This window comes from Lynx rufus, unplaced genomic scaffold, assembly GCF_022079265.1.
Source record: "Lynx rufus isolate CCGP_SWC_20201006 ecotype Redwood Valley unplaced genomic scaffold, mLynRuf1.p SCAF_3, whole genome shotgun sequence".
NCBI lineage: Eukaryota > Metazoa > Chordata > Mammalia > Carnivora > Felidae > Lynx > Lynx rufus.
Genome location: NW_025814845.1, coordinates 141,373,915 through 141,396,212, shown reverse-complemented (window position 1 = coordinate 141,396,212; position 22,298 = coordinate 141,373,915). Strand labels below are relative to the sequence as shown.

The following is a 22,298-nucleotide window of genomic DNA, read 5'->3' as shown; positions in this document are numbered from 1 at the left end:
CAAATTTGTTAAATTAATTTTAGCAAGCAGGCACAAAAACTCATACAACCTGCTCTTATGTGTTTGAAAACCTTTGAATCCTTAATCCTCAGAATCTGACAAGTGCCTTGCTTGGAAAGATTCACACTGAGGATAACACAGTGATGTAACGCACAGCTCAGAAAACTTTTTCTGTAAAGGCCAGATAGTAGATATATTAGATTTTCTGGGCCATGTAGTCTTTGTTACAACTAAACTGCTGTTAAAGTCCCCAAAGAAGCAATAAGACAATATGTAAACAAATGAGCTGTGTTCGAATATAACTTTATTTATAAAACAGTCAGTGGGCCTTTTTCTGGGCTGTGGACTATAGTTTTCAAACCCTGATGAAGAGAAAAGAACAGCCCCAACATCTGGTCATATGGGGCAACTTCCTCTGTGAAAAGAGATGATACAGAACCAAACAGATCTCACAAGGGCTTTATATACAACATATGCATATCTTATGGTAATTAATGGACTATCTTATGTGGATTTTCACCACAAAAGCTGCAATGACTACCTAGCTGTCCCTACAATGTTGATTCTTGTTTAGGGTAATTCAGATACTAACTACTCACCCCCAGGGTTTATACAAAAGTCAAGTTATCTGTGATGCAGACTTTTCTTACCAAAGGATTTTAAAGTAAATGATTCAGATTATTTATCTGCTAGACTTCTGTTTGTTAGGATAGAAATTTCCTCTGGTACCTTAAGTATTAAATACTGGATGTGGAGATGCATGTATTGATAAGAAAGACACACAAGGAGTTCATGGGAGGAGCAAGAACCATACTACATTTTGTCATTAGGAAGTTGGAAAGGAATGCTATTCAGGATGAGACAGGAGCTGGCCAATTGCTTTTTTTTTTTTTTTTTCTTTTTTTCCCCTATCTTTTAATATGACTCAATTGTGCTGTTTCTCTGATCCCACTGCTTCATTTATTCAGTACCTATCTTTTTTTTTTCCTTCAAAACTTTATATTGGCCATAGGTTTGGCTTATGCATCCTTTTGGCTTTCTCCTAACTTTGGCTCTGACGTTGCCTCTCTCTTTCCAAGGTATTCCCACTGGCGTTCCTGCTTCCGAATGTTTAGTTGTCCAGACAGTTGCCATTCACATTCTCCAGAGGGAGATTTAATTGGCAGAACATGAAATTGTGGTGAAAGAACTTTCCTGCTCTTGTGGGTTTTATTTAAACAAAATGTTTCGGGGGGAGAGGGAGCTCTAAATGGGACAATGTTGTCTTTTTAAAAATATTAACCATGCATTAACATCTTATGTATCAATACACCAAACTGCAATTACATGGATGAGTGAGTGAGTGAATGAATGAATGAATGAATGAAGAGTTGAAGCTCTGAAAGTATTAACTTTCATTGTCAGGGGAGTGATAACAATTTTTAATGTAGAATTACTTGGGAGTCAAAAGAAAGCAGCAAAGCTTTATGTATTTGGGAGCTCATTAAATGTCAGAAACTGAGGTTGGTATATTTTCTTGTTCCCTCATTTGATATCCACGAAGCCCTGTAAAGGTGATATTATCCAGAGTTTTTCACTTGAAGAAATTGAAGCTAAAAGTGTATAGCTTTTACAGTGTCTTTAAAAGTTAATTGTAGAACTAGACATTTTATCCATGTCTGTATTATTCCTAAACTTTCTGCTCTACCATGTTGCCTCAGAAGCCAGAATAATAGCAAGAACAGGGGTTTATGGGGTGAGCTTCAAAGACTTGCCCCAGACTATGGGGTATCATCATCCACTCAAGATAAAAAGTTGGCGTAGAATATAACGATCACAATGACTCCTTTCGATTTTCCATGTGGGTGCCTCTACCTATCCTCACTGACAGGAAATAATCACAGCTTGTTTTCCAGTGTCAGGTAGGTGGAGGTAAATGATGGGGTTTCATTCCCCAAACCTGAGACAAAATTGCATGGCAGGTGATAGATTTTTGCCATTTCACTTACGCTTCTGTATCTCACACTTAACCCGATCCCCTCAAACTGCACCCTGGATTTCCAAGCACTCTGTTTAGACTTCTTTCCAGGGCTCCGCTTTCCTAAAATCACTTATGAATTTCCCTTGACCTTTATATTTCCCTTTGGTGCAGGGATAGGAGGAAAGGCCATTCTCATTACTGAGAATTTAGTACTAACAATATTACTATAAGTTGTAAGTTGCTTCTTAGGAATGACTGCGTGCACTCAGGGGACATCTGCAATGTAAAAGGAGAGTTTATCAATCCAAATAACAAATTGCTGGGAACGTTAGAAACTTGTTTGGTGGTGGCATTCCCAGTGCCACTTGACCTCCTTAAACTCTCTCATTTCTGTAGCTCCTAGTACAACAGACCACAAGTCACTACGTTGGGATTATCCTGGCGGGAAACTACCTTTCCCACTTTAGAATGTGGAATGTCTTAGAAGAAGAAATTGATTATTAGAGACAAATATGGTTATCTTTATGGGTGAAAACATGAATAATAGCCAGGTTTAGGAAATTGGAGGAGTGGAGAACATTTGTAAAAGGAGAATTTACCATCAATACACTTTGTAAGAGTTCTTTTAGGTAAGGGATTACCTGCTCCCCCAGATAGATTTTCTTACATTCTCCATTACAGTGATTTTTAACAATTCACTGCTTTTTCAACTGTCTGAATCCTTTTTCTTTATAGCACACCCTGAAACTGGCAGAGTTCTGATCTAATTTAATACCTATATTAGAGTACGTTTTAGGTATCTTATCACCAAGTCCATGAACAACTATGCTAATGTATGAAGTAGCTCAACACTGTTCAAAACACATTGCTGTTGCTAACACCATAAAATCCTATTTACTTTTGCTTAAAAGTGTTTGATATTGAATTTGCTTTCCCCTGGACTGTAATTAACAACATTCTGAACTGCTTACAAGATTCAATTGACTGGCAATATTAATCACACAACACAGAGAAATTGGCTATTGCATTTGATTTTTTTTTCTTATGTGTTCTTGGCATCTAATCACTGATTAAAACTAAGGAAACAGCTCTTTTCACCATGCTCCATGAACATTTATTTTCTTGGTTTGTTTAATCTATAAAGATTGCCCCCCCCTCCATGTTGGAGCTTGTTTCTAAATTTCTATAGACGTGGAATAAAACCAAGAAACAGTATTTCTTGTCAAGAGGAACAGTTTATTCCAGATAATTAAATCCAAGAATGTTCAAAGAAAACACAGCAAGGACCATAAATTAGGTTCTATCAAGGGATATAGGTCATTCCTCATGAATGGATACTGACAAAACAATTTTGTGGGAAGCTTTGAAAAGTCATTAATAGTTTTGAAACTTAGGAAAACTAGCACATTTTGCAGAAGAAAGCAACAAGGTTTAGTTTTGTGTTTTTGAAATGTACTTAAGACATTCACAGTAGATTTGACAGTATTTTTGAACTTGCATCTAAGATTTCTGCACATATACTCTTATAAAAGCAAGGGCAGGCTTTTTTTCCTTTCTTTCTTTCTTTCTTTCTTTCTTTCTTTCTTTCTTTCTTTCTTTCCTTCCACCTTTCTTTCTTTTTTTCCACTTGCCCAAATGCCACTTAGAGAAACAAATAAAATTAGAATAGAATAAATTTAGAAATTCAAAAGGTATCTTTCCAGTGATTATAGAACCTCTCTGTTATTCACAAACATTATGTAGAACTGTTCCGTGTAATAGCACCAGAGTCAGACTCTAAGCTCCAGAAAGATAATGACACTTTATTTTATTCACTGATTTTACCTTCTTGTTTAGAACTGGAGCATGATAAATAAATCAGGGGGCAAAAATAATTTAGGTTGGAGTTCCTAAATTATTTTGCATAGCAGATTACTACTTGCATTTGGAAATTAATGAAATTAAAATTTAGGAAAATGAAGCATAATAAAAATGATTAAGAGGACAGACTCCAGAAACAGGGTGTTTGGGTTTGAGTCTTGTATCTGATAGTCCCTGGTTGGGAGACTAGTCACATAGTCTTCCCTCATCTGTAAATTGAGGTAAAGAATTACACCCATATCACAGGGTGATTACAGTGTTTGAAGAGTTACTGGTATATAGAGTAATTACTAAAGGTTGTAGTTAATATTATTGTTATTATTCTATGACTCTGGACTCTGTGTAGGTATTAAGGACTTATGCAAATATACCAATATCTTAGTGTTTGTAGAAGCCATGTGGCAATCTTAAAACATTTCGACTAGCTTTGAATCTATAAATCGAGGAAAAAAAATATATCATGCAGTGGCAAGTCTGGTTATGAGTGTGCCTGTTTGCTTAGCAATCTTGCCTGTCACTATACCACCCACCCATCATCATTATTTTCTAACATACCTGCCCCCCCCCGTTTGCCCCCACGGAATTATGATCAAGCAATTCTGGCACACATGGATACTTGCTTACAGTAGGATCCCATATTCTGAACTACTTGTAGTTTGCAAGACTTGACTTCTCTGTGCTTTCTAGTGTCTGCCTACATGTCTTTTAATTTGCTGGTGCTTCTGCGTGAAACATCTCTGCTTGCCATTTTTCAAGCTACAACTATGAACTGTGAGGCTATGTTCTCTGACCCTGAATATATCAGGATGAAGCAGATTTAACACTTTGTGTGTAGCTATGCTGTGTTCCTGCCATGCTGTGTCTTTATAGACTGTAAATTACATGAAAAACATGTCTATGTATTTTCATCTCTAGTGAAAACTAGATATTAGTTTTTAAACACTACCATTGAGCCATATTAAAAATTGTTTGTTTTTGAGTACATTTAGAAGAAGGAAAAAGGAAGCAGAATTATATATTCTATATCTCAGATGTGTAAAACTTTCTTTTTTTTCAACTTAAAACACATGTGTTATAGATATTTCTTGCTTTACATTAGATTATTCTAAATGAATCTTGTTTCCTTCAAATTGTTCTGGTAATTTGAGCTACAAAGTGCAATTAGGTGAGAACATCTTGTGCATTTCCTTATGAGTTTCATTTCTGCACTCGAGCGATAGTTTTTATGTTTTTCTTTTTTAAGGATAAGAAAACCATAGTGAGAAATAGTAGGCAATGCAGATTTATTTGCAAATCCAAGGAATTGTGAAAAGTGTATGTTTGTGTACATATTTGCATGCATACTTCTTGAGAATGATTCTCCTTTCAAAATTGATTTCTGTCAAATCATAAAATAAATTACAGAGGAATATCATATTTTATTATTTAAAGTGCATATATTATTTACTGCCTTGCTTAATATAAAATGAAGTGGGTGAATTTCAACCATACAACTTTTTGGTTTTTCTTTTGATTTCAAGGGAGGTATTTTAATGCGCTTTTCTGAATATCAACTCAATTCCATGCACACTTCTACATGTAAGTGTCAGATTTTCTTCAGTCTCTTGTGTGGACTTGATATAGCTATGGTAAATACATCTTCACTGGTTTAGTTCTAAAAGGGTGTGAAATAGCGATATAAGTTGTTTAAAAAAAACTATAAATTTAAAGTGTTTATAATGTTTGGCTGCTGGTATGTAAAGTTACTCTTTTCTGACTTCCTAATTATATATTTTGGCTATTATATTGCCTAACGAAAAAAAAAAGCCTCACAATGAAGTACAAGTTTAATTAATTAGTGGACACCTCAGAAAAGCAATTTGCACTGGTTTAAAAATTTGTTTATTCTGTAGATTGCTTATTGTAGAAGAGTCTATTAGCATGCATGCAGATTGTAATTTTTGTATTGGTTTCTATCATGTGTCGTTTAAGGGTTATTTAATGTTTTCTATTGTGTGTAGTTTATTTTAATTAGAGCTATAAAGCACACGACTCTTCATAATATTACCTATGCCATAAAATTTTACTCTGATTTATCTTGGTGTATGCTTTAATGCACAAACACATTTTCCCATGGTTAAATTTGTTGACAGTTCTTGAATTTTGATAAGTGTAGTCTAGGGGAAGTGAGAATGAACTGATGTGTGTCCTAAATCACATACCAATTAGAAACAAATTATTGTTATTGATTTTATTTTTATTATCATAAGGAAAATACTATTTTAGTGTAATTTTTACAACTGCCTAATGAGCTAAAATTTTTCAAACTTTAGAAATGAGACATTTGGTTATTCATTGGATTCATACAATTTCATCAGAAAAAACTGCAAACACAGATGCATGAAGTTTGGGAGGCTTGTGTCTAACTGCATCCCCTATATCACATCGATTAGTGTTGCTCAAGGTATGGTCTGCACTTGAATGCTCGTCTGCGACCTGTGTGGAATCAGTACAGAAACAGGGAGTAAAGATTGAAAGAAATGCCAAAGCAGTTTGAGAAAAAATATATATATTGATTAACTCTAATAGTAATGAATTTGGGTTTATGTGTTATGTGTATATTTTTATTTCATTTTTCAAACAATTCAATTTATTGTCTTTTTTCCCTTTTTGTCCTTTAAAATTTTTTAAATATAATTTATTGTCAAATCGGCTAACATACTTTGTGTAAAATGTGCTCTTGGTTTTGAGGGTAGATTCCTGTGGTTCATTGCTTACATATGACACCCAGTGCTCATCCCAATAAGTGCCCTCCTCAATGCCCATCAACCCATTTCCCCCTCTCCCCAATGCCCCCATCCACCCTCAGTTTGTTCTCTGTATTTAAGACTCTCTTATGGTTTGCCTCCCTCCCTCTCTGTTTGTAGCTAATTTTTTCCCCTGCCTTTTGTTCTGCAGTAGATTTGGAAAAATGAAACTGGTTCTTTACCACAGATAGTTTTTGAAACACTGCTATATAGGTAGTACAGGTATACACAGTAGGCTTTTTGAATCCTGAAATTAAAGACATGAGTGGGATTTGAAATTCCTTTTCTTAAAAATCTTGACAATAGAGTAATGAAGTGTCAAATGAGGAGAAGAGTTTCCAGCACCCCATCTTGGTATTGAACCTCTAAGATGGCCCCTGATGATCCCCACATGTGGTATTCATGCTTTTGTGCTTGCATTTTCTGGACCTAATAACTCACTTCCAAGAAATAGTACAACAGTGGTAGGATACCATTCTGAAATTAGCTTTAAAAAGGCCGCATTCTATATTAGACATCTTCTCTCAGTCTCTGACAAGAGTCCTCACTCTAAGGAAAGCCACGTTGAGAGCTGCCCTGCGGAGAGGCCCGTGTGCAAGAACAGGAACCGAGCCAGTGAGGAACTGAACCTCTCAGTGCAAAAGTTAGGAAGGAAAGCAAACTTGGCAAAAAACTGTATGAAAGATCAGATGATCTTCCCTTGGTCAAGCCTGCAGAAGAGAATGCAACCCTGGCTGGTACCCTGATTGCAGCATTGTGACAGACTTTCAGGCAGAGGCACTCAGCTCAGCATGCCCAGAGTCTTGACCTTTGGAAACTGTCAGAACAAACAGCCACTAAATTGTGGCATAATTTAGTATGCAGCCGTGGACAACTCATCCACCCTTCTTAAAGAGAGAAGGAGGTATCTCATCTACGACCCATGCACAGAGAATGAAATGGATTCCTGGCAACTTTTTGTAACCACTATCTTCCGTATAATCTTTTACTACTGATTGTAACTCTCTAGTATCCTGGGCTATTTTTAAAAACTACCATGTTGAGATGTTTTTGATAGCATTATTGTTCCATGAGTGTTTTCAGACATGTGAAATCTAAAACTTAAATATTGGGACAGACTCCAAGATACATACATGACTACATTTTTTGAATTGAGCAAAGGATCATTTTTAAAGAAAGTTTTCTTATCTCTGTAATTCTGAAAACGAAGGAGAAGAGAATAGCCACAAAGCAAAGCTTGGAGGGCAAGAATAAATTGTTCTTTGGGTCAAAGATTTTGCAAACCAGTGAACTATGAACATAAACACTCTTACTGTAGATAATAGCAACTATGCATTAGAATCTCCATGTATACATGATGACATCAAATGATAAAAGTAATGAAAACAAAAAATTGCCTGCAAAACAAAAATGAAAATGCAGTGTGAACAAAACAGCTTCCAGTTTGTGTTTAAAAGTAGGTATGTTGAAAAAGATAGTCACAGGTATTAGCCATGATAAAAGACCCAGCTGAAAAAACTGGAGTTAACTTATAAATATATTCTCCCTACTCCTTAATCTGAAGAGTTTATTTTTTGATGTTACAGAGAAAAAAATCACAAAAATACGTTCTTGACTCAATAATTAAATAACTAACACAGTTTTGTTTTTTAAGATAGCACATCCTAGGGGCGCCTGGGTGGCTCAGTCGGTTAAGCGTCCGACTTCAGCTCAGGTCACGATCTTGCGGTCCGTGAGTTCGAGCCCCACGTCGGGCTTGGGCTGACGGCTCTGAGCCTGGAGGCTGCTTCCGATTCTGTGTCTCCCTCTCTCTCTGCCCCTCCCCTGTTCATGCTCTGTCTCTCTCTGTCTCAAAAATAAATAAACGTTAAAGAAAAAAAGCACATCCTAAAAATAATAAATATTTTGCTTTCATTTATGATGATTAACATTTTTTCATTTTACACAGCATTTAGCTTAAATTTTGAATTGTATTCTATTTCACTGAATGTATATGTAAAGATTTATATCAGACTGATAGTATGTGTTTAACATTTTCATATCATGTAAATTCATTTTTATTTATATTTGATATGATGAACCATTCTTATATTTGAACTGTACTCAATATTCAGTTACCTAGCTTTTTAATGACAAATTATGAAAACACAGGAAATACTGTTATAAATACTAAAGAGATGTGAAATAAATAGGAAAATATTAATATTTCATCACTTCTTTGCTACTTACTGTTTTCTATTAATACCTTACAATTTTGCTCCAATAAGCAAACAGTAACTATAGCTTTGATTTACTAATGTGAGAAGTGTCCTAGGATTAGAAAAACTCTTATAATACCTACAGGCATTTTATCTTAATTTATTCCTTGTTTTTCACTTCAAATTGAGGATCATGAGGTCATACAGAGGACACATTTGCAACCTGTTCCTAAAACACTTTTTTTGCGTCATAAAGATTTTGAGAATCATCATTCTTAGTTAGTTCAAAATTATGTATCTTGATTTCTTGTGCTGATATTTGAAACACCCATTCATAGATTATATCCAAAGCTAGATGATAGATTTATGGTCAGAAGGGGGAAATGAAATACTTGGAAAATTTACAAGCTTTATGATTTGAGGATTCAGTCACAAAGATACAGAACATTAAACACCTTAAACACGTTTTTCCTTCAAAAAATTTTGTTTCCCTATGCGGAATTAGAGCGGTATTCCATTATTGTTTTCTAATTTTTAAATAAGTGTTCTTTTAAGGGGGGAAGAACAATATAGGATAGTAGTACAGGGGTCTTTCTCAGTATAAGACCAGCTTGGCAGGATTTCAGACTTTTTGGCCTTATGGTCTCAGTCATAACTACTCCATTCTGCCCTTGTAAACACCCAAGCCTACATAGAAGGTATGTAAAAGGATGGGTGTGGCTGTGTTCCAATAACACTTTAGTTATAAAACAGGTGGGGTCTGGCCCATGGGCCGCAGTTGCTGACTTGTGGTAAGGTCAAATGTTTAAGCATGCAGGCCCTGGGCCACACTTCTGGGGTTCAAATCCCACCTCTATTTCTAACCTTCCATGTAAACTTTACCGGATACTTAGTTTTTCCCTGCTTCATCCTCCTCATCTATAAAATAAGAGTGATATTAGAAACCCTTACCTCTTACAGATGCTGAGAGTAAAGTGCTTATAAGGGTTCCTGGTGTAGGGTGAGAGAATAGGACTCCAAGCCACTGTTTTTCTCAATTTCTTTGTGTGTATTAATGTTCTTATAGTTATAAAGAAGATTCCCAGTATTTAAAGGTCCTTATTTTATTTATTAAGACTAAGCATATTTTATGCTTTTCCCTGGTGTTAGTGAATTACAAGTTTTGTTTATCAAAGTAAAAGTGGCCATATATATTCTGAAGGCATTTAACTTCAATTTGCAGAGATTTTCAGAGACAATTGAGGAATTCCCTCAATGGCATTGCCCTTTTGCACAATTCATTTTATTTATGTGTTTAATCTGTGGTAAGTCAGGGAGCAAAAGTGCTTTCTAGAAAATAAAGGGCTCACCAAAGTGTTACAAATGAATTCTTTCAGGGTCCTAGGACATCACTTGGAAAAATGAGTGGTACTTTGATAATAAATGTGACATTTGGGGTCCTGAAGCAGATAGTTTGTCTCAAATAGATAATTCGTTTATATCTAGACAAAGTTTACTCACTCTCCCTCGTGATCAAGTCATGTGTTAAGTTTTTCTCCACAAGGAAATTTCCCCTTTTGTGGAATTTACTGGCTTAACTATTATACAAGCCACTCTTCCCATAATATGGTGAGATATGTAAATGAGTTTGTCGGAATAGATAACATATTAAAAAAAAAACAGATTTCCAATGCTATTTTATAGCTTATGGAAGTGGCAGTGCCTCACAGTTTAGCTTAGCTTTTGAAGCACAGTAAACAATAAGTGTTAATGTTAGTAGAGAAATTTTGAAGTTTTGTCTGACAGGGTTTGGGGAACGTAATCATGAAATACAGAAATCCTAGGAAATTTACCTTCCTACTCCTCAAGTTGGGTTCACACAATAATCATCATGGTGTTTTTACTTCTGCGTACATATAGAAAGGCTAACCAATAGTGTTGTACTTCTGCGTACGTATAGAAAGGCTAACCAAGTTTCTGCCAATAAGTGGAGCAGTTGCTTATTATACTTACCTTTGCTTTGATTCTGGAGATTTGAATCAAGAAACAAAATTGTTGTTGAAAGTTTAAAAATTAGGGATCTTCCTATCTTTTATGTTCCCCCTAAATGTAGACATTTTGCTGGTTTGCTTGCTCCTTGGGAATAAATAGAATCTTTCAGTGTGGGACTTTCGGGCCAATCTTTCCTCCCTTGAAGAGAACAAGGGACCAGAAGAAACACTCTTCATAATTCCTGATGTGCGTGTGTCATCTGAACCTGAACTTCTCCAACTGGGGGTATTTCTTATAGTTGTTTTTGAAATCCCAGGTTGGCTTATTTGTGATCTAAATTGAAGCTTGAGAACAACCAATTTTTACACAAAGCTTTTTGAGACAAAAGAGATTGTGCCTGAATGAACACTTATGTGAAAATACTTTTATCTTTCATTCTGGCAAAATTCCTAAGATTTAATGAGGTGAAACCATTTTCGGGGGAAAAAAAAGCCTAGCGATGTGAGAACACAAAGAAAAATATCTAAAAATAGCTAATAGGCAAACTACTTTGCTTTTCTATGCTGTTTCAGATCCCCACAATGGCCAGACATTGACATTGCCCTTGACTTAACCAAAAGAACTAGGTTCATGTTTCACATTATGATTATAAATCTTTAGATAGCTATGGCCCCAAATTAACCCAACATGACCGTGTTAATCTTTTTTTTTTTCCAAGATGTAAATTTCTTATTTGTAAAGCTATCTTGGAAAATGGTGTACTTCAAATAAGATAAAGCCTGTTACTTTTTTATCAAGTTTTTAATTTTAACTCCAGTATAAATAACATGCAGTGTTATATTAGTTTCAGGTGTACAATATACTGATTCAACAATTCTATACATTACTCAGTGCTCATCATGGTAAATGTATTCTTAATCGCCTTCACCTATTTCACCCATCCCCCCACCCACCTCTTTTCTGGTAACCATCAGTTTGTTCTGTATAGTTAAGAGTCATTTTCTTGGTTTCTCTCTTTTTTTTTTCTTTGCTCATTTGTTTTGTTTCTTAAATTCCACATATGCATGAAATCATATGGTCTTTGCCTTTCTCTTACTGAGTTATTTTGTTTCATATTATACTCTCTACCTCCATCCGTGTTGTTGCAAATGGCAATATTTCATTCTTTTTTATGACTGCCTAATATTTCACTGTGTATATATGCCACATCTTCTTTATCCATTCATCTATCATTGGACACTTGGGCTGCTTCCGTAATTGGGCAATTGTAAATAGTACTGCAATAAATTAGGGGTGCATATATCGTTTCAAATTAGTGCTTTTTGTATTATTTGGATAAATACCCAGGATTGCAATTACTGGATTTCTATCTTTTAATGTTTCCACAGTGGCTGCACCAATCTGCATTCCTACCAATGGTTCGTGAGGGTTCCTTTTCTTTACATCCTTGTCATCACTTGTTTTTAATAGTTTTGATTTTAGCCATTCTGACAGGTGTGATGACTGTATTATTCTGAGGGAGTTAATTAAATATGGCTGAGGTTTTGCCATGGACATATATATATTATATATATATAATATATATATGTATATACATATATATGTATATATATATTCTCCAATTAATTCCTGCTAATCCGTATAGATGTTGATGATTTCAAACACTGTGTGGCATCAACATGTTGCTTTCACATTGTTGAGCTTCAGTGCTAATGATGTTAGTCTCACATCTGTTCCTCGTTCTACTTCTCTTTGATATTTTATGAGTGGAGTCACTACTGCAGTGAAAACTTACCCACATCTTCTTGGGGGATGTCGCTGATAGCTGTACCACTTTAGATGAGTCTGAGGTGATAGCAGAAAACTTGCCTTCTTGCATTAACTACAATCATAAATGATAGGCTTTAAAAAAGTTCACCGCATCTTACATTTGATATTTGGGAAGGCATGCAGTTTGGACATCACTTTCAAAAATGTTTTGAGGAATTCATGGTCCTTTCTAAGAAACCAGAAAAATTAAAGGACTTTGTTAGCAGTAATGAGAGGCTGGCCAATGGTGATGTTGCCGAAACATACCAAAAGAAATGAACCTGGCACTTTCGATAAGCAAGTATGCTTTATCACCTCTTTTATGTTGCATATTGTGCAGATATTTATATTTTTTATAACTAATCCCCACAGCACCTTTGCCATATAGGTAGGTATTTTCCCCCCAACTTTAGTCGCAGGAATCTGAGTTTTACATCGTTTTCTAAAATGATGCAGCTAATAAGTGCTAAAGTCAGACTTAAATTTAAGTTTTCCTGTCTCCAAATCCACCACTTATTCTCATTGTCTAGTTTTCATTGTATGTTTTGTTTTGTTATGATTCAGGAGAAATTCCAACTCCTCCCTGTGTGTGGAATGACTAGTAGTCATCATCCCCACACACCGAGATGTAATTTAAAAAACAAAAGTTATTAAATGAGTGCATTATGATTCTCAGCCAAAGTTTTGAGACTTGAGTGGAGGAATTTAGTTTGAAAGTTTAATGTCCAAGAATTCTATTATTCTGTAATGGTTTTACAAAGATATTTTAAGAAGGGACTAAGTAATCAATAAGTTTTTAGTTATACAGTTGTGTGATCTTCCCTTCACCTGATCCTAGATAACTTATTGCAGTACCTACTAGTGGAGACAGCCGTAATATACCACTGTCTTCACATAACCCTACCTCAATCTGAATATAAGATTGATAGGAATAATTTCTGAAGTTTTCTTTCTTCCTTCTTTGCCTTTCATTTGAAATTGGTAAGGTGGGAAGGTGGTGATGAGTGATTGATTAGTCACAATAAGGAAAAACTTTTGCAACAGTTTAATATTTTTTAATATTGTAATTTGAAGGAAACTCTACGCCTGATGTGGGGGCTCAAACTCACAACCCTGAGGTCAAGAGTCACGTGCTTTGCCAACTGAGCCAGCTAGGCACCCCTAAAATTTTTGACTAAGTAAAATAGGGAAGTGTATTTATTTCTGTAATTAAAATGTGCAACATTTTCCTCCTTGAACATCGGGGTTATTAGCAAGAGGTTAGAATGAAGATTTAAAGAATCTCTACTTGATCTTTCTGGATTCCCTGGGTTCTGTAGATTTCCAATGCATTCACTTTAGTGGGTTTAAGAGTGTGGAGTTAGGAAATGTTCAATCAAGGAGCCTCACCATGATTTTCTGCTCTTTATTACAACAGTGACAATAGCTTATTAATTTGAAGAGTTAAAGTGTGTTTTATCTACCATAAATGATGATACAGCTTATTAATTTGCACAGTTAAATATGTTTTATCTACCATAAAATGTGATATGTATGAGGGACATCTACACGGCTCTAAGGGTGGTAGAACAGTAAATACAATAGAGTTAGTCAATGTGCTTTGCTTTTTAAAAAATCTTTTCAGTATACATTGCCCCACATTACTGTTGTATAGTCATAGTCATGTTTACTAAATGTACAGTAAGTATATTGTGTAATGATTCTTTTCCATATTAAAGATTTCAACTTTAGGCAAGATTTAATTAGGTATGCATTTTTCTTTCAAGCTTCCAATTGCATTTTGATGAACTCCTTAGATATTCAATTATCATGTGACTGATTTGCATAAAATCTACTTATACTATATGGGCTAGTGCAGACTCACTTGGTGTTATTGCTGCTCTATTGATGGTTTCATTTACTATTGTACTAGTGGAAAAATGAAGCTGTATAACTGGAAACTGGTAAGATACCTTCATAGCTTATTAGCTTAGGGTAATTATCTGCATGTTCTATCGCACATTGAATTGCAACTGAAAGTATTGCATTATAATATTTAGGTGAAGTGGCAACGAAGAGTAATTAAATTATTATACTAAACATTGACTTGCACTGAAAATGAACACATTTATTGAAAAACATTTCTATAACACGTAAACAGTGTGTTCCCTTTTGATAACTATTGTTTCTCTCTTGTTCCTCTTTTTATTTTTTTATTTATTTGTTTTTTTTTTTTTTATAATTTGCTGCTTGCCATTGCAGGAAGTAGAGGTTTGTATTCAGCTTCTGTATTTCATATTTTATTCTATATTTATAATTTACTTACTCGTATACACTCAATTCACATTATTTTCTTCCTTAGGATGATTATTTCCACACTTGGAGTCCAGGAAAGGCCTTCGATCAGGGTAAGAATCTATTTTATTTTTAAATTAAAATCATTACATATTTATAATCAGTGTACTTTAAACATGATATTTATTATTGGTTAGCTTCTTAAAATACTAAATAAGAGAGCTTAGATAATGGGACAATTCATACAAAAATTAATTACAGTAATAAGCGAATTAAGTAACATGGTTATGCCAGGATGTCTTTTATGTTTAGATACATATCTTAGATTACTGATTTAGGCTTCTGAACTTTATCGTGCCCATTTTTATTAGTTGATACTAGTCTCTTAATCCAGTTTTCAAGTATATTCAAGCACATTCACTAGGATATAGATTTATTTGTGCAAGATTTCAAAACAGATGACTTTATAGTCTCTGTTTCAGTTAGTAAAAACTTCCATTTAAAACAGAGCAGACTTGAGACACCTGGGTGGCTCAGTGGGTTAAACGTTGGACTTTGGCTCAGGTTATGACCTCGTGGTCTGTGAGTTCGAGCCCCGTGTTGGGCTCTGTGCTGTCAGCTCAGAGCCTGGAGCCTGCTTCAGATTCTGTGTCTCCCTGTCTCTCTGCCCCTCCCCTACTCATGCTCTCTCTGTCTCTCAAAAAACGAATAAACGTTAAAAAATAATTAAAAAAAAACATAAAACAGAGAAGACTGATAATTAGACTCAGCTGGGGTCTTAGTAAGACCCAAAAGGAAAAGTTATATATAAAACTAAGGTTCTCCCACATCCACTCACAGTTTGTGCTTCTCTTTATGTACTGGAGAAGGAAAACCAGGAAATATACATGAGATAGGAAGATGTGCATGAGAATAGAAACACCAAGCTCAATGCAATCATAAACTATATAAGTAATTAGATTTGTTTGCTAAATTCTGTAATATTCGAACCAGAGACTCTTCCTCTTAAAGTCTGGAAAAAAAGAAATTTCTGCTTTACATTGACTGAAGTAACCTATTAAATATATTACTTCCTGAAGGAGTACCATTTAAAAATAGAAATCATTTTTTAAAATTTCTTTTTAATTTTTACTTATTTTTGAGGGAGGGAGAGAGAGAGAGAGAGAGAGAGAGAGAGAGAGAAAGAAAGAAATACAGAGTGTGAGGAGGGGAGGGGGAGAGAGAGAGAGAGGAGAGGGAGACAGAATCTAGGTAGGCTCCAGGCTCTGAGCTGTCGGCATAGAACCCGATGTGTGGCTCAAACTCATGGACTGTGAGATCATGACCTGAGCTGAAGTCGGATGCTTAACCAACTGAGCCACCCAGGCGCCCCAAAATAGAAATCATTTTTAGGAATGAGTTGTAATGTGTTAGTAGGGGAAGCTTGGGGTACCTGGCTATGTCATTTAATATGTGGAATGAATGATTTCTGAGTGGGAACCAACCTGGGTGGACCTAGCTGGGACTGTCATCAACATTGATGGTAATCTGCAGTGTGAAACACTCATTCATATCCAATCCCCCTTTAATATTAGTTTGTTTCTCCTATATACTTCATGTAATTTTATTATTATTATTATCCAGAGTGTTTATTTGTAGAGTCTACATTTTATATTCAACAAATTTGTTTTTGGATTTGGTTAACAATATAAGTCAAGCCAACTGTACTCAAAGACAGGCAATTAAAAAGCGTAATGACATGCAGACTGAGTTATATCTGCAAGCTTTCTTGGGAAATGAATTTTTATGATGGACTCATAATCCTTGAAAAATCAGAATTTTCTATGAAATGGATGTTAACACTTAAATTTGCCATACTTGGTGCATCCAATTATAATAAAGATGCATGTGTGTGTTTGATAATTTGTTGAACTACAGTTTACCACCCGTTAAGGAAAAAAAAAAAGGAGAAGAAGGAAAGATTGCTGTAGGCAGCTGCCAAACCCTGGTAAAATTGATTCAGTTTCATTTTCAAAGCGGTTTTTAGCCTACTAATTTGTCAAAAATATCATATTTATTGGCCAGAGGGAAGCTCATGACATGATAATAGCTAATATTTATAGAGTGTCCTATATCCAGTCCCTATTCAAAGTATTCAGTATATTAGTTCATTTAATCTTTGCAACAACCTTGTCAAGTAGATGAAGAAGGTGAAGTACTTATTGAGCTCCTACTCAACATGATATTCCTGCAAAGTGGCAGAGTCAGGATTTGGATTCAGGCAATCTGACCCCTGAAACCCATGTCCTAATTACTATGTGACACTGTCACTCATATGATAGCATTAAAATGAAATAATGACATACTATTTTGAATACCAGATTTGAAACAATATTTTGTAGATTATCAGACCCTGGGTTTTGGCTGATTGAACATGCACAGTTGATGTTTTGCATCAAAAGAAAAAAAAAAGGAAAATGGAAAAAAGTTAGATTGAGATACATGTATTTGTTTTCTAATTGTTTTGGCCTTCAGTCCTATTAACTAACCTATCTGTAGACCATATTGAGGAGTGACAAAAATTATCCTATTCTCATTTAGCTCTGAGTAAGATAGATAGTTCACATCATTTGGATAGAAGAGCTTGAGATATGCTGATTTCCAATGCTTCTTGTTTTTTTATGAGGAAGAGATCTTCTGTTAAGTACTAGTTTCAAAATATGATTGAACTTTTGAACATAAAATAATTTATGACTTTTTATGAGTAGTTTTTAAATATATCTCTCATGGTGTAAGGACATCGATATCACATCAATATAAGTTGATTTTCTGCAGTTTCTTTTTTGGGGGTGTTTACCTATTTCTTGAAAAGAATGAAGAAAAAAGTTATCTTAGCATTATATTTTATATGCTGATATTATACCATTTTTACAGTATCTATTTTAAATTGTATTTTACTTACTTTTCAATAGACTGGTCCAGAAAATATGCAGAAATTAAAGTACTACTCATGAAAATATTAATATTTCATGACAGAAATGGCATTTCTCATCACCAAAGCGTTTCTACATATATGCATAAATATGCACATGCATACATAAATAAGCATACATATATTTGCATATGCATAGATACACACGTATTTGCAGCTACAAGCTTTCTTCTAGGTAAAACTCAGATGGTTGTTCATATATAGTTTATTTATCTTGTGGTTTCACTGTGACAAATTTTCTTTTTTTTAAAGTTTACTTATTTGCTTTGTTGGCGGGGAGGGGCAGAGAGAGCAGGAGAGAGAATCCCAAGCAGATTCCACACTGTCAGTGTGGAAGCCTGAGGTGGGGCTCAAACTCAGGAACCATGAGATCGTGACCTGAGGCAAAATCAAGAGTTGGATGCTTAACTGACTGAGCCACCCAGGCGCCCTGACACATTTTTTATCTTGTGCGTTTCCTTTCATAAGTCAGAATGTTTTTTACATCGATTTCGTTTTACCACTAAAACAGTAAGAGTTTGGGGAAAATGTAATAGTTTCAACTGAATTTAAGTAAAACTATTTTGGTGATGGAAAATTCTGCTTTATAATAAAGTAAAGCGTACTGGTGCCAAATATAAATTTCTTTTTATTTCTCCACATGGAATTTTCTGTGCCATTACTTTTTTTTTTAAATATTATTTATTTATTTTTGAGAGAGAGAGAGTGAGCACAAGCAGTTGAGGGGCAGAGAGAGAGGGAGGGAGACACAAAATCCAAGGCAGGCTCCAGGCTCTGAACTGTCAGTGTAGAGCCTGACACAGGGCTCAAACCCATGAATGATGAGGTCATGGCCTGAGCCAAAGTCGGATGCTTAACTGACCGAGCCACCCAGGCTCCCCTATGCCATTACTTCTATTCATTAGTGTGGCTAATCATGAGTTGACAGAATAGAATTGAAAGAAGTTTTAATGAGGATATGTATCTTCTTGAATATGACATGAAGGTTTAATGTTTACTGTCACAAACTTAAAGGAGAAATGCATAGATGACCCTAGAAAAACATTTTAAACAATTCAATAAATTCTTTGAATAGATAGGCTAGAGTTGTAAAAAGCCAGCTTTTTTTCCTTTCGTGCCATTAACATAAAATTGTTTCTGGTCATGGATTAATTTGTGTTTATAATAGATAAGTCACTGAATTTTTTTTACAGGAATTCCTGTCAGTTGCTTAGAGAATCTACTTGTACTAAAGTGTTATATGTACAAGGATCACCTTTTATTAAAAAATTATTTTCTCCAGTATATGATATCCAGTTGCCCGGAGATAAAATAGTTGGAAGCAAAACGTGCTTTGCGTATATTTCCCTAATTTTACTATCTAATCCGGCTTGGAGTTGTTCCTCTTGGTATCCACTATGGCAGCGAATTACAATCAATAGACTAATAATAAAGATGCTGAATTTAAATAGATTGAGAGATTTCAAGACGAATCAGTTTCACGTTGTTGATGTATTTCCCCTGCTCAGGCAGATTTCTGGATTATGGAAAGAAGGGTGAGGAGTGTGATTACTGACAGATCAGCATACTTAAGCCACTTCACAGACCCTTGTTAGGAGGCTTTCTTCCTAAATCTGGAACTCTGTGCAAAGGGCAGCCTGAATTCTACTGGCTCATTAGTGGCATGCAAATCAACACAAGTTCGTCCAGAAGTTGTGTGCTAGGAGACCGCTGCTAAACTTAAACTGCTGAGTCTAGGCAGGAGAGACAGATGCATGAACAGCTAACCTGGTATTTATATAAGCCATTCTTGCAAGGATTGGTGGAAAGTTAGAACAAAGACTCAGCTCTTTCGAAGGACAGTGGGATGCTCAGCCATATACTTATTCATTGTTTCTCTGTTATCAGGATCAGTTATTAGAGTTTCATCTGCTCCCCATAAATTTCCCCATCCTTTGCAAAACATCTCACATATACAAACAGTCACATCCTGACATGTCCCTTTGCAATCAGTCTCTGGCTACAAAGGAAAAGCTGTTGAGATTTCCTCCGGAACTTTTATTCCCTTCGATGAACAGAGCTATTCATTGTATTATGGCTATAATTATTTTTGAAACTGAGAAAGACTAGTGTGTGGAAAATGCACCACCGACTTATCTTTCCCTCCTTAAAATACTCGAGCATACTTTTTAAGGCATAGTATATGTAGTATATGTGGATTGCACAATGTAGGTCTTGCCTCTCTCCCAGATGACTTTAATTTTCACTTGTTTATATGAGGATCTTTGTTTTTCATTGTCTTAGATGGTATTTATTGATAGTAGTCTGAAACAATAGGTAGGTCTGATCCATGCTTCACAATAGAGCCATGGTAGTACCATAATGCTGCTTTGTTTGAGCACTTGGGGCTTTTGGCATTTTTCTAGTGGAAGAATTGGTGTTCTCAGAATTGGGATTCAGTGGGGACAATATGCAAAGATAATTATATGATCATAATATTTTCTAAAAATGCTTTCAATCGTTTAAAATGTAAATTCCGAACCGTTAATTGATCTGAATCATTATTTGATCAACTCCCAAGAATTGATTTAGTATTTTTGTATCATTTTGGACAAATTACTTGTTAGGTATTCAAGTGCTAATAACCATGCCATTTTACATCATACATTATTTATATCATCCTTGTTGGCAACTTTGGCTTATAGGAGCCCTCTAGAAAACCTGCAGAAAAATAATATTCAACTTAGAAACTAACAGTTCATGTTCATTTGCTCTATGTTGGGTTTCGTACCTAAGAGCTACATAGTGATTCTAAGTGAGAAATGTACTTTCTCTTCCTATCAAATTCTAATGTTTAAATACAAGAATGTTATTTAACTTGTTTTACCCAACAATCTAGGAAAATAAATATAAGAATATTTCATAAAATATAGGAATCAGAATCGTACATTGCTCTGTTGTGTTTGTATTACTTTATTCATTGGATAATAAGCATTGTGTAAAGGATTATATTTTTAATTTACAAGATAAAATGAAGATTAATAATACTTCATTTGGTTCATATCACAGACGCCTACATACGTGTTTAAGAAAGTAAATTGTATTTCTTTCCTTTTAATGACCTTATGTGTTACTAAATTATGACTCAAATTTATAGAGCAAGAGATTGATTAAATATACTTAAAAGACTTTAAGAAATAAGATTCTTATCTCAGACCTTGTTAACCTAACAGAGTAATAAGTATTGTGAATATTGAAAAAAAAACAGTAGATACATATGGAAGCCATATTGTTTAAAGTTTATTTATTTTGGGAGAGAGATAGAAGGAGAGAGAAAGCATGAGTGGGGGAGGGAGAGAGAGGGAGAGCGAAAGAATCCCAAGCAGGCTCTGCTCTCAGTGCAGAGCCTGACATGGAGCTCTATCCCACGAACCTTGAGATCATGACCTGAGCCGAAAACAAGAGTGGGACACTTAACCAGCTGAGGCACCCAGGCACTCAGGAAGTCATATTTAAAAAAAAAAAATTAATGTTTTCATTATTATTTTTTTGAGACAGAGAGAGACAGAGCAAGAGCAGGGTAGGGGCAGAAAGAGAAGGAGAAACAGAATCCAAAGCAGGCTCCAGGCTCTGAGCTGTCAGCACAGAGCCTGACAAGAGGCTTGAACTCATGGACTGTGAGATCATGACATGAGCTGAAGTCGGACACTTAACCAACTGAGCTACCCAGGCGCCCCAGGAAGTCGTATTTTTAACAAGAATCTTCCACTGACTAGAGAGGTAATGTTTAGTCCTGCCTACACATGAAAATTACTAAACATTCATGTAAAAAGCATGATCTGGGACTGATCCTGCACACTTTGTGTATGCCTCTGTGTGTGTGTGTGTGTGTGTGTGTGTGTGTGTGTTTTAAATAAAATCTATCCTAATGAGTGTGAATGTGTTTGTCTTTTAAAATCTGCATTTTTTATTTTGTGCAGATACAGTGGGGAATCACAGGGTATAAGTAATTACTTATCAAAATAATTCTTCTCAGTGATTCTGTTTGCAGTACAAAGAGATATTTCTGTGTTGGTGGTACAGTGGTGAGCATAGCTGCCTTGCAAGGAGATATTTTTGTCCAGATAGCTTTATTTTGAAGGAAACCACAAATGTCAGGGAATTTTAAATAACCTAGTCACCTTTTCAGATCTGGTACCAGAAACAGGTGCTAAAAGGGTTTAGGAATGGGTTTTGGGAATCAAGGAAATCCCCCCAAAATAAAAATCATCATTACCACTGAACAAGTACTTCCTATGTGTCAGATATTATATATGAGGCAATCATTGTACTAATCTTAAAAAGTGGATATACTCTTTAATTTGCAAAAGAAACTGAAGTTGAGAGGGGTTGATAAAGGTAACGGAACTAGTAAGTGTTGTGGCCGGGATTAAAATTTTATTAGTGGATTAGAAGTCTATTTTCTCTTTCAGTATGCAATATGGCTTTAG

At 35.2% G+C, this 22,298-nt stretch overlaps 1 protein-coding gene across 1 annotated transcript in view; it reads left to right on the top strand.

Annotated features, from left to right (window-relative positions):
• SPOCK3 (SPARC (osteonectin), cwcv and kazal like domains proteoglycan 3) overlaps positions 1-22,298 on the top strand; it is a 490,206-nt gene that overhangs the window by 150,333 nt on the left and 317,575 nt on the right. The window contains exon 2 of the mRNA XM_047091776.1: positions 14,926-14,971. Within this exon, the coding sequence (XP_046947732.1) occupies positions 14,926-14,971 (46 nt within the window). The remainder of the gene's footprint in view (positions 1-14,925; positions 14,972-22,298) is intronic.